At 31.1% G+C, this 13,322-nt stretch overlaps 1 protein-coding gene across 7 annotated transcripts in view; it reads right to left on the minus strand.

Annotated features, from left to right (window-relative positions):
• Positions 1-502: 502 nt before the first annotated feature.
• The window catches only part of LOC111642155 (protein timeless homolog), a 127,067-nt gene continuing 114,247 nt past the window's right edge, over positions 503-13,322 (minus strand). For 6 of the 7 annotated variants that reach the window (XM_023388432.1, XM_023388436.1, XM_023388433.1 and 3 more), the window contains 4 exons: positions 9,768-9,910; positions 9,603-9,685; positions 934-1,066; positions 503-608 (listed from right to left, as the gene is read on the minus strand). In XM_023388432.1, the coding sequence (XP_023244200.1) occupies positions 518-608; positions 934-1,066; positions 9,603-9,685; positions 9,768-9,910 (450 nt within the window). In that variant the 3' untranslated portion in view covers positions 503-517. Of the gene's footprint in view, positions 609-933; positions 1,067-9,602; positions 9,686-9,767; positions 9,911-12,784; positions 12,817-13,322 lie in introns of those variants that run through there. The other variant, XM_023388439.1, reaches the window with a different exon arrangement.

The raw sequence follows: 13,322 nt of genomic DNA on the forward strand, positions 1-13,322 counted from the left end.
GAAATGTAAGCATTCTATAAATTCAAAACTATTTTGCTAGTTATTCACAACTATTTAACAATACTTTCATTTACATGTAAAAATTGGTTTTGTTATGAAATAATAACATCACACTAAATATGTTATTTCAAATACCAAACAAACAGCTGGATTCCTTTATTGGGCTATTACAGCTAAATAATTACTAAGCAATTTGGTAGGAGACAGGATGTTAGCCTCCATCTCTTGTTAAATATAATAATTATAAATAAATTAAGTAGAGCCTATCTTTTCTTCCAGAATATTCTAAAATTAATTTACAGTATTTATAATTATTATATTTAACAAGAGATTATAATCTGCCCCCTGCCAAACTGCTTAATAGTTATTTAGCCTTAATAGCCCAATAAAGAAATCCAGCTGTTCATTTGGTATTCGAAGTAATTATTGGGGATAGTTGTATCCATTATATAAATACATTATTCCCAGAATTACAAAATTCTAATTCTTCCTTATACTGGATAACAAATAATTTATATTAAATTATTTTTTTACCTGTTGAATCTTTATATTTTTCATATAGCTGTATCAACATTGTTGTTTCTTCTTCTGTCCAGTCTCTTTTCAAACTATACAATAAATAAAAAATATCAATTAATAAAGCATTAAAACATGAATAATTTCTAATTTCTTGTAATTTTTAAATTTAATGTAATAAAGCTTTTGATAGCTGGATCAAAGAATAAATTAAAAGCAAATACCCAGTTTGTTTTCTATCAGATAATGGTACTAACTTAGCACTGTTTTTCTTATTAAATTTTAAATAATGTATCTTATCTTGCAAATATCATAAAGTTTTTGCTTTTTTTGGTGGATGTAAATAAAACATGATTCTCCATCATAAAGCATTATGAATAAAAATAGTATGAAAATACATAAGAATACATTACTCACGAAACAGATTTTTGTTTATGGAGTTGTTTTGCATTTTCCACAATTCCAAGTTGTTTAAGTTTTCGAATTACTTGCCTTCTTGTTTTTGTTTGATCTATCATATGTTCAAGAATATGATCTATTACATCTTTACCTATTTAAAGAAAAATATTATTATTAATTAATATTATAATATATATATACATACATACAGTATAACCTCCAAATAGCAGACACAATTGGGACTGAGAAGTTTGTCTGCTATTCAAAGGTACTGTACAGTACATGCTGGCAGCTATATTGTATCAACATAGTGAAGAATACAATAGATTACAAAAATATCAAATTTGATTAGTAGTGTGAATGGTATACATAGCATATATAAAAGATATATACAATATATTATTTATTTTTTCAGCTGTAAAAATCTCGTTTGTATGTCGAGTTACAAATTAAATTTGCTATCCACTTCAAGGGGTGGGAAATATATTGTGAATTGTTACATTTATAACATTATTTATGATCTAAGCGACTAATAAAAATCAATATAGAGATTTGTCTGCTTTGTAGTTATCAAGTAGGTGTAACTTTTTGATCATTTTNTACAATATATTATTTATTTTTTCAGCTGTAAAAATCTCGTTTGTATGTCGAGTTACAAATTAAATTTGCTATCCACTTCAAGGGGTGGGAAATATATTGTGAATTGTTACATTTATAACATTATTTATGATCTAAGCGACTAATAAAAATCAATATAGAGATTTGTCTGCTTTGTAGTTATCAAGTAGGTGTAACTTTTTGATCATTTTTGTTTTTTCTCAGTAACTGATTTATTAAAAATTACACTTTAGCCACCACAAAGCTGTTAAAATGGTTACAACAGTATTTGTTTGATGAAAGTTCAAAGGTTGCATTATTAAGGCAATTTGCTAACCATTTAAAGTGTGGGAAGTTATTCAGTTTTCTTGCATTTATGACATCATTCATGATCTTAAGTTTCTTTCTTGTTACTACTATACTACAACATTGCTTGTGGTTGCCCACAGGGGCTGGTCTGTGGACCACTCCTGTGGAACCTCACTTTTAATTATTTTCTATTTGAGGATTTTGGTCACGACAACGTTACCACCTATGCAGATGACATTCTAATTTTAATTGGCAGTAATTCACATGCAGCACTGGAGAAAGAGGCAGTGACACACTTGAGCAAATCTACAACTGGGGCCTCAAGCATAAACTCAAATTTAATCCTGACAAGACCATGTGCATAGTATTCAACAAACCAAGACAACGAAATCTATAGCTTCGTACCCCAACTATCCATATGAACAATCAGTCTATTAAAGTACAGAAAACTATTAAGTATCTTGGCTGGACCATCGTCTCAGCTGGGACGACCATATCAAGTATATAACTAACCGAACCAACCTCATTTTTCGAGCTTTCTCTCAGTTTGCACATAAGAAGTGGGGTTTAAATTCTGCTGCCTTCAGCATCGTATATGATCACATATTCACTCTCATCATTACATATGCAAGTGGTAGCTGGAACTGGGCTCCCAGAAAGGTACATCCACATAGAAAGCTTATCTCATCCCAGCGTAAAGCATTGATCCTCATCTCTGAGGCTACTGCACCATGCCCAATGCAGATCCTTACCCAAAAACCGCCCATTACCAATGTCATCCAAGCCAGATATGAGCTTTTGGATACTTCTGCACTACTACTTGCAATATTCCTGCCGACAATTATGAGAAAATAAATATGCTCACTGATCTTACTCCCCTTATATCTGCAATTACATCAGCGCAGACATGCCTATCAACCCTGATGTGGAGATCTACACAGATGGCTCTGGGCTAAATGGGAACATTGGCTGCGCTTTCGTCATACATCAAGGAAAGCTCGAAATCCACCACCATATTTACAATTTCTTCACAATTTATGCAGTGTCTTTCTGGCCGAGCTCAAAGCCATTCATATGGCAATTGGCTGGTCTGAACAGCATCTCATTAACCAACAGATAGCCATTTTCACAGATTGCCAGTCTGCCATTTCTCTCATTAACAGCAGGCAGCTTCATCCTATCACAACAGCAATAAAAAATCTCACTTGTTTTTCCTCAAACAGTTACAGTAGCAGCTGGGTCCGTGGGCACCAAGGCACTGCCGGAAACAAAAGAGCGGATCAGCTGGTGAAGGCCGCCACCAATGATAATATGTTGGATCCCATATACATGCTCAGCCGTAGCAAAATCAAAAGTCTTTTGCATAATGATATTCTTCTCCACTGGCAGAACTCTTGGGACAACAACCACAGTAACCAAACCTACCAATTCATACCTAATATCAACGAGCATCACTGCCATACCTGGATTAATATCAATTCTCTCCTTACTCAGTTTATTACCGGCCATGGGAGATTTTCCAGCTATCTCCATTGTTTTATGGGTAAACATACTCCCCTTTCTGCCATCTGTAAGGAGGTGGATGGTCCCAACCACTATCTTTACCTTGAAAGATCTTGTGTGCCTTGAAAGGGAACGTCCCAAAATTGAACTAATTGCACAGAAATTAAACATCTGGCTGTGTCAGCAACATGATCTCCTTAAACACAAGGAACTTTATTCAGATTTTCATAATCTAGTGCTTGCTTATGAGCAAGTGGCACCCATCACCAAGCATGAGTAGTTCCTCACCAGACATCGTTCTCATTCATTACCTCTGCCACTGCTATGGACCTCTGTAAATGTTGTACATATGCCACCATAACTGCTACTGTTTTCAAGGTTGTAATGTAATGACTCATATTACTTCTCTTATATATTGTATTCTATATGCAAATTGTATTTTGCACTCTATTATATTGTATCATTACTTAATTTGTTGTATTGTACTCAATTTTATGTAATTTATGTGCTTTTCCCTTCTGCACTTATATACATCTCCAAGTTTTATTTTGTATTAACACTTGTAATATTGCATAGTGTCTGTACTTGTAAAGCTTTCAAAATCCATCACTTTGTGTAATTCTGTATGTACCTTATACTGTAAACAAATTGTAATTAACTATATCATCATTGAATTTAACTGTAACATCATTGTATTAACTCTTGTATACTATTCCAACCTACTTTTTGATATCTCTGTAATTCCTGTATTGTAAACAAGTTAACAATTACTGTATCTGGTTTTCATTCCCAGTAGTGCCATGCGGAGCCAGGCATGTACAAACTATTGTATATAATAAAGATATTGACTGACTGACTACTACTATACTACAGTTCTTGTCGAATAAATGAATAACTTTGGATAGTTTATAGTTTTTTTGGTATCATAAGATTAATTCCAACAATAAGACAGAAGTTTAATAACATTAATATGTATAATGATAAAAGATAGATAACAAATGAAGAATATTGTTCAACTTCTTATAACCCTCCTCACCTATTCATATTTTAAGCTAGTCTTTATTTGATGCCTACGGTCAAAATTAATCGTCTGAAAAAATATTTGAACCAATTCTTTCTTTTCATTTTGAAATATTTTGTACGTAATTAATTTTTTCAGAATATTGAACGCAGGACATTGAGTTTTTGTAAGGTTGGTTATGGACAACAGTGACCATTATTTGGAGGTAAATATAATAGATGTCCTATTTGAAGGGTCTGGGGATTGTAACAATGTCCATTAAGTAGAGGTATCCACTATTTGGGAGTGTCTGTAAATAGAGGTTTCACCATATAAACTTTCCAAATCATAAATACACAGGAATCTTATATACAGGTACACAACTAAATTTCTGGCACTCTTGATTCCAAAGCCTTGCTGGATTAACTATTTTACCAGACTAACTGTGGTAATGTATAATAAGTAAAGCTTCAAAATATTATCTCTTTCCTTATTATTGTCTATTGCTCCTTTATATCATAAACAGTTGATGAACACAGTTTAACTATAGATTTCACTATAGCTTATGCACCAAAATAACATGTCATTTTTTTTAACAGTTCTACTGTATCTTGGATTGATGTAGACTGGAGGGTGTCAATGGCGACACTCTCATCTCTCTTAGAAGCCACAGCTATGGTTAAATTTAAGTAAAACTAAGAATATCACAAAGTTGTGATATCACCACTAATGAGTACAAGTAAACAATGTAAATGTGAGGATCCAAATTTGGATGTGTTTATAGCATTTCATCATAAAATCACATCATAGTCATACTTTCATTCCACGGTGTCATAAGATCACAGTGCAGCTATACTTTAGTTCAATAAATGTCAACTGTTACACCTGGGAGTTAAACATCTGTTAAGTTCTCAGGCCTAATAAAGACGCTTTCTCATCACCTTTCGACTTAGTATCGCGATTTTAACAATTCAACATTAGACAAGAACAACAAAGTGAGTCAGTCGTCACCAGTTCTTCCATCGGATTACTTCTACGTAATATCTGTGCTCCTTGGGATACTTCTTAGCTTGTGAATATCAAGAATCGTCTAATATCAAGAATCGCCTAATATCAAAGGAAAAGAACTATTGGACTATTGGACTTAACACTACCTTCCCGAACTTTCTGTCTTACCGACTGGATCCAGATCAAGGTATTTATCGCCATGCATATGAATTGTAAACTCTCTCTCTCGAGAATGCTCAGTTAACTTTACTATCGAACTTTACTATCAACATATTGTAAGATATGTATTCCCTATTACCGATTAAACATTTGATTTGTTACGTTAATCTAGTCTATGAAGGAATCACTTCCGGTGCGCTGTCTCTCCTTCTATCTCGACTCTGATCGCTCACACACGCAACCGCTCACGCCCGAATGAAACGGTTTCTGTGTCTAGCCGTGAAGGCACAGTGGTGTCAGTCCTGACGAAACCCGTCATTGCGATCTTCGCTGACGCGATGTCAACCCTTCAGTCACGTGGTGCCAAAGTATAGGGAGGCCCTTCGGCATTGTCACATAAATAGGCATGACCTGTTCACAATGCCATCCACGGTTGCCCAGTAACTGGTGACTACGGAAATTTCAAGTTCACTCTCGTAATTTTGTCTGGATTAAAGGAGACACTAGACCATCAATTGCCAGAAATTTAGTACCTGTATAATCTATAATAATGTATGAAACTGTAGTCTGAATTATAAATTTTTATACTTATAATTTAGACCACAATGTAACAATGTCATACATTATTTGGTTTTTATAGGCTTTTAACAAATTCATTTATCTTAATTAATTACATAATAAAAGGCAACATTTTAAACATATACAAAAATTTAATTGAACACTAAAGAAAATCTAACTTTTGCCTACCTTGTAATGCATAGAGAGAAATAGTTTAAAAAGTTACTTTAATTTCATTGAAGAAGGGAAATCAAATGTGTTTTTTAAATTAATTTTTATCATTAATTATTTCAAATAATCAAATTTAATGATTTATTTCGACTTTCTGAGGATGTTCATCACTATATCCAGAAAAATTAATAATAGGGAAGAATTCTTTTGACTTTTCTAGTCTCGTGACAGTAGCTCACACTAAAATTTACCAAGAAATTCTATGCAATAAATTTCCCATATGTTATATATCCACAGTAGTAAAACTGTGCCTGGTGAGCTACATGCAGCCCAAAAGGCATAGTCACCTTCTAGACCCATGGTTCTCAATCCGTGGTCCACAGAACACAGGTGGTCCACAGAACACGGGTGCACCATGGACCGCTTCAAATATTCTGCAAAAAAACAAATATACAATTAAAAATTGTTGCAAAAGAAAAATCAATACAATGTAAAATAATTTTTGTATGGGAATGTAATTAACAAATGCCAATGTCTTCATCTACTAGACTGAGTGCGATTGATTTCAAAAAGGTTTGCCACCCCTGCTTGAAAGCTGATGTATTGTAAGTGTTCTGCAGAAAAAAATGTCAAAGTCTAGTGTTCCCCGACTTCAAAAAGATTGAGAACTGAGAACCACTGTTCTAGACTCTTATTGCAATTCCATATAATTATAGAATTTCTTTTTTATACACTTGGTACATACTATTTACACATATATTTTTGTAAGTTTTCTGACTATTATGTAGTGATCAGTACATAAGGATTGTGAGTGTAATTTGCAACTTACACTTAGGGTATATTCATAAAATTAGAGTTAAATAATTGTTTACTTAGTTAGTCATAAAGTACCAGTAAACAGTGATATTTACAATAGTATAGTGATAACTGTAATATTTTAACTACAGTTGTATATATAATATAAGTAGGTAATGTGGTTTTCCAATATGCATTCCAATAGAGAATGCTGCTCTTGTGTATTTCCAATAGGTCATATTGCTCCTATTATGACAAGGTTTAACCACCCATTATCAACATATGGATTGTATAATTCAAATCATACAATCCACATGTTGCCAGCACTTTAAATAATACAAATAGTATAAATATATCTTTCATTTGTACATAACCAAAACTATACATCTTTTCATTGTAAGTAAAAATTTTGATAACTATTTCAGAAATACTCAGATGTGACCATTCTACTTACACTAGAGAGTAAATAAACAACAAATAAATTCAAGAATTAATAACTGATCAATTAATATAAATAAAATCAATTACAAATTCAAATTGTCAATCACAAATTTGTCATTTGTTACAGAATTTGCACAGTAAAATCTGTAATTAAACTGAAATTACTTGATACTAAATTTTTTTCCTTCATTTTGAACAAGTTTTAATAATTTTTCTTTCTTTTTTTTTTATCATTAAACTATACCAGATAAATATCACATAGTTACAGTCATTTTTACAGTAAAATTACTTTTATGACATATGTAAGAATGTGAGTGATTCCGGTATGTGAGTGATAACTGTTATTTGTCTGGAGAATTGGTAAGATTCCCAGAGTCAGCAATCTGACACCACTTAATCTTGCAGGCTAAGACGCAAATGAAAGTATAAAATATGATAATGGACTTTCTTAGGAGGGTCTAGTTTAATACATATAAGACAATAGAGTTAGACCATAAAACTAGAATGTCATTTCTAGACCACAACAAAGAATTTATTAACAAAAAGAAACAATTGATACACAAAAATCTAAATAAAGGTTACATAATATTCCCTAAGTTCTAATTATAAAACTATTAACAAATCAACTACTTCATTATCCAACTGCCCTAGTTTCTAATGAGAGAGTGTTTACATGTATTTGAGTCAAATATAATACTTCATTTCTATTTCTTATATTCTTTGAAGTCTTTAGTGGGGTCGGCCACAATTTCTTGCATTTGGCAAGAAACTCTTTTGATCTGCACACGAACTTTCTTGTTCATGAGTTTGGGTTTTCCAGCTCAGTGCTGGAAAACCCAAACTCACCCTTGGCCCTATTTATATTCATCCATCCAATGATTAGGGACAATTCGAGTTACCTGAACAAGGAAGAAGCAATAAGGAACTTCCTCGTTGAGTTGATATCAGAGTCAACATCTCTCCTCAGGAACTTCCTTCAAAAATGAAAGAAAAGACCCTCTGTGACTAACCACAAAAAATGATTTTTTTGTGTTAAATTATTAAATTTTAGGCAAATGCATTGTCTCAGATTCTCACACATATATAAGTAATATTTTATTACTAAGTTTAATCCAAAGTAATTCTAATTACAAATGGAAGAATTTGAAAGCAAGAATTCAGAACAATTTGATTCTAAAAAGTTCTTGCTGTCCCAAAAACTTGTGCAAATACTAAGAATTCTCAGATGTGATCCTTAAGAGTTCACACAACAGGAAACAAGCCAGTTGAGTACCAAAACCTAGTGTTCTTGAAAACTTGGTTCTCAGAAATTCAATTCTTGAAAGTTCTCAATTTATCCTTGATTAATCCAACAAAGATTAATATTAATTAATAAAGACTATGTCCACATGTCTCTCATTATGTAACCTGTCTCCAAAAAGGTTTGAATTCACTCTTGGAATATAGTTCATAATGCTCTGTGGTGACAGTTATACCTGTCACCACAGAGCATTATTTGTTCACAATAAAATAAATTAAATCTTAATATTCTGTTTTGTTCAGGTTAAATTATGATATTCATGCCCAAAAATATCTTCTATTTCTAAGTTAGACAGGTTTCCAGCTTATAAAATTCAAGACAAGCAATTATTAATTGACATTGTCACAATGCCAGGCTACAATTTTTAATCATATTTTAATTTTTAAAAATATTATGTGACTTATAGTTCAGACTGGAAGTTCATATATATTGATAGTTAATTAATATAGTCATATCTGCTTAGCCTTCCATATTTGTCTCGATTTTAGTAGTGTCTTTCCTCTCTACATCATACTTCTCCCAATAACAATAAAGTCACACCAGTCATCTATCCAACTGCATTTCTTGAGAAAACTTTTAATTGAAATCATGTTACTTCTAGTCCAGAGTGTAAGTTCATATGGTTAATTGGGCTCTCTAAGCTTTCTATATCTGGTCTCAATTTTCAACTGTCTAACTCTGTTCTCAAGATTAATGAAGAATAGACAGATGGATGATAATGGGAATATTCAGGTCTGCAATTTCAAAATTGCAGCCCAAAATTTTTCTCCCATTTAGACAGCTTTTACTGCATTAAGAAATTTCTAATATTTAATATTATAATTTACATATTTTATTATTACTTACCACCTTCAGTATTATTTTCATATTCCTGATAAAGATTTCGTAACTCGTCTTCTTGTTCTTCGTTCCATAATTCATTAATATTACTATAATGAAATTATTTCATTTCTAATCATGTTCTTTTCTTTGATATATAATTTTATATTTTATTTAATAAAAATATCTTACGGTTTAGTTGTTCCATAGCCATTTTCAATTTCATAAATGTCGCTTAATTTTTTCCAGAAAAGAATTTCTACAAAAACTTTATTATTCTTTTCAGCTGTTTCAAAAAATTTCCTCACTACAAATTTTGAAAACCTTTTCAGTTCCTGTCATTAAAAATATATATCCATATCAATGAAAATTGTTTTAAAAATTTTGCAAGTTATTTAACAAATTTTAAAATATAATTTAAATAAAATAAAACAATAAGACTTTGTATGTTACTAACTACATTTTAAATTTATTCTTCTGCAAATTATCACAATACAATAAATAAAACGTGTGTCAAATTTACAATTAAATTATGACAATAAAAACACGCCTACTTAACTTTAATATTAAATAAATAAAACATAAAAACTGCTGCTTGGACTTAAAAATTTATTTATAAATTGAAATGTTCTCAAGTGAGAATGCTCTTATCCAAAAGTGCTATACAAGTACTTTTTCCCCCCAGGTATGCAACATAAGCAAACCAATATTTCAAAGATGAATGAAATGCTTAATGTATTTCATTGTATAGATAGATAGCTAAAAAAATAAGACTCGTGTCTACTCATTAGAATGTAATCTTAATAGTCTAATAGAATTTACAGAAAACGTTTGAAATTACTAATTTGTAATTAAAAATAATACAAAAATTTATATTCAGTTGGTAAATTTATATTTACCAACTGAATAAATAGTCAATAATTTGCCAAGTGTTAATATATGTCACCTTAGTGTGTCTGCAAAGAAACAACAAAAATTTATAAATAAAAGCAATTATTCAATTTAAAAATAAATTTCAAAATTTCTTGAAATAGTCTCTGGTGAATTTCAAATTTCCAGCATCAAGTGAATCCTAACCACTATATTTTCTGTAACTTGTTTATTCAATGTATTACATATGCATTTTGGGCCATTGAAGGAAACTCAATTGCCCCTTCTCAGCATGATAATTACATGTCAAAATAAATCATCATAAAATTTGGATATATCATCCAATCGTTGGAAATGACTATTTTGTTGAAAAATAATTAAATTATAGTTTGATAATGTTTAATTGAGTGTTGTAATGTAAGGAACCAAGTCCGAGCGTTATTTTTAGTTACTTTTATTTTTGCTTATTATTCTATTTTGTTTGGGGCTTATGTTTTGTTAGGACGAAGGTTTCCTCACCATTCACCTTAGAAACTTAAAAATAGAAGAGAAACCAACTCACCAACGAGAGAAAAGCGCCATAGAAAAAAAACTCACACGCACTTGCATTCCCAAGCGGAAAAAAGTAAGTCCACACCAAGAAAAAGGGGGGGGAAAACCCACAAGCACAAACTTAGAAACTTGCTAAACCTTAAAGAATAAAAAACATCCCCAAAATTGTCAAAAAGAATAATGTAAAAGGTTAGCGAGTATTGTCGGAAAATAGGCTGCCAGACAAATAGAAAAAGTTTATTGTTAGCAAATAAGTATGTAAATGAGGGGAGTGATCGCATTCAGAATTGTGACGTCACCTCACAGTATAAAGACTGAACCTCAAGTGAAGACGGACGAGGTGAGCTTCTGATAGCAACGAGCTTGGTGAGCTTCGTAGCAGTGAACGAGAGAGGTGTCCGATAGGATCAAATAGTTCCAAGGCGATTTTGAAGTTATTCGATTTGTGGATCGACGAATAGAGAAAGTCTTGAGAGTTGAGGAAATAGGTTCCTAGTATATTGAGGTGACGATTAGGATCTTTAATTCATAAGAATTATTGTATATAAGTTAAGTCTTTGAATTTTGTCGAATTCCAAAGGGGAATAGATTTAAGTTAGAAACTAGATTGATTTGAGTTTTGTCGGGTTGATTCTTATTGAGTTTCATTGAATAAATTTGTTATTTGATTTTACTAAATATTGTATATAGTTATTATTAGAATTATTAATTAGATAGTTGATTTTGTTATTGACAAACTTGGTCATTATTTAATTTGGTGCACGCTAAAAGTCCAGGCCTGGCACACTAACGCGAATCCGCGTAAAGTACCCGTTAGGGAATGGCTATATCCGGCACACAGTCGTGTCGTTAATCGTTGGAAAGTCGGAAAAATAATATAGTACTTTACAGTAAGATATGAATTGTGTTTAATGCAGTACAGTATAATTTGTATTAGGGAATATCAATGTATGAAGTATGGAGAGTTATGAATCTTTTTAACAAAATACAGTCATTTTCAGTATTAGTTGATATCTGAGTTTTACACTGTTTTATTTTTATGTGTTGTAATTATCAAACTGAGAAATGGTTGTTGAGTTTCCTTCAACAGTTAGAAATGCACAGAGAGTATTTTAAGAAATTTCTAATTATAGATAACTTCACATTAGCATTTTTCATTGGATGAATAAATATTTCCTTTCAAGACATTTAATTATTTTTGTTAGTCATAAGAAATTTTTAATAAACATAATGTTAACTTAACAATTTTCTTTTATAATATAAATAACAGATACTATATACATAAATTTTAATTTTATAANGACTTTGTATGTTACTAACTACATTTTAAATTTATTCTTCTGCAAATTATCACAATACAATAAATAAAACGTGTGTCAAATTTACAATTAAATTATGACAATAAAAACACGCCTACTTAACTTTAATATTAAATAAATAAAACATAAAAACTGCTGCTTGGACTTAAAAATTTATTTATAAATTGAAATGTTCTCAAGTGAGAATGCTCTTATCCAAAAGTGCTATACAAGTACTTTTTCCCCCCAGGTATGCAACATAAGCAAACCAATATTTCAAAGATGAATGAAATGCTTAATGTATTTCATTGTATAGATAGATAGCTAAAAAAATAAGACTCGTGTCTACTCATTAGAATGTAATCTTAATAGTCTAATAGAATTTACAGAAAACGTTTGAAATTACTAATTTGTAATTAAAAATAATACAAAAATTTATATTCAGTTGGTAAATTTATATTTACCAACTGAATAAATAGTCAATAATTTGCCAAGTGTTGATATATGTCACCTTAGTGTGTCTGCAAAGAAACAACAAAAATTTATAAATAAAAGCAATTATTCAATTTAAAAATAAATTTCAAAATTTCTTGAAATAGTCTCTGGTGAATTTCAAATTTCCAGCATCAAGTGAATCCTAACCACTATATTTTCTGTAACTTGTTTATTCAATGTATTACATATGCATTTTGGGCCATTGAAGGAAACTCAATTGCCCCTTCTCAGCATGATAATTACATGTCAAAATAAATCATCATAAAATTTGGATATATCATCCAATCGTTGGAAATGACTATTTTGTTGAAAAATAATTAAATTATAGTTTGATAATGTTTAATTGAGTGTTGTAATGTAAGGAACCAAGTCCGAGCGTTATTTTTAGTTACTTTTATTTTTGCTTATTATTCTATTTTGTTTGGGGCTTATGTTTTGTTAGGACGAAGGTTTCCTCACCATTCACCTTAGAAACTTAAAAATAGAAGAGAAACCAACTCACCAACGAGAGAAAAGCGCCATAGAAAAAAAA

The sequence above is a fragment of the Centruroides sculpturatus genome, unplaced genomic scaffold (genome assembly GCF_000671375.1).
Source record: "Centruroides sculpturatus isolate CEXI.00-Female unplaced genomic scaffold, Cexi_2.0 scaffold1525, whole genome shotgun sequence".
NCBI classification, from domain to species: domain Eukaryota; kingdom Metazoa; phylum Arthropoda; class Arachnida; order Scorpiones; family Buthidae; genus Centruroides; species Centruroides sculpturatus.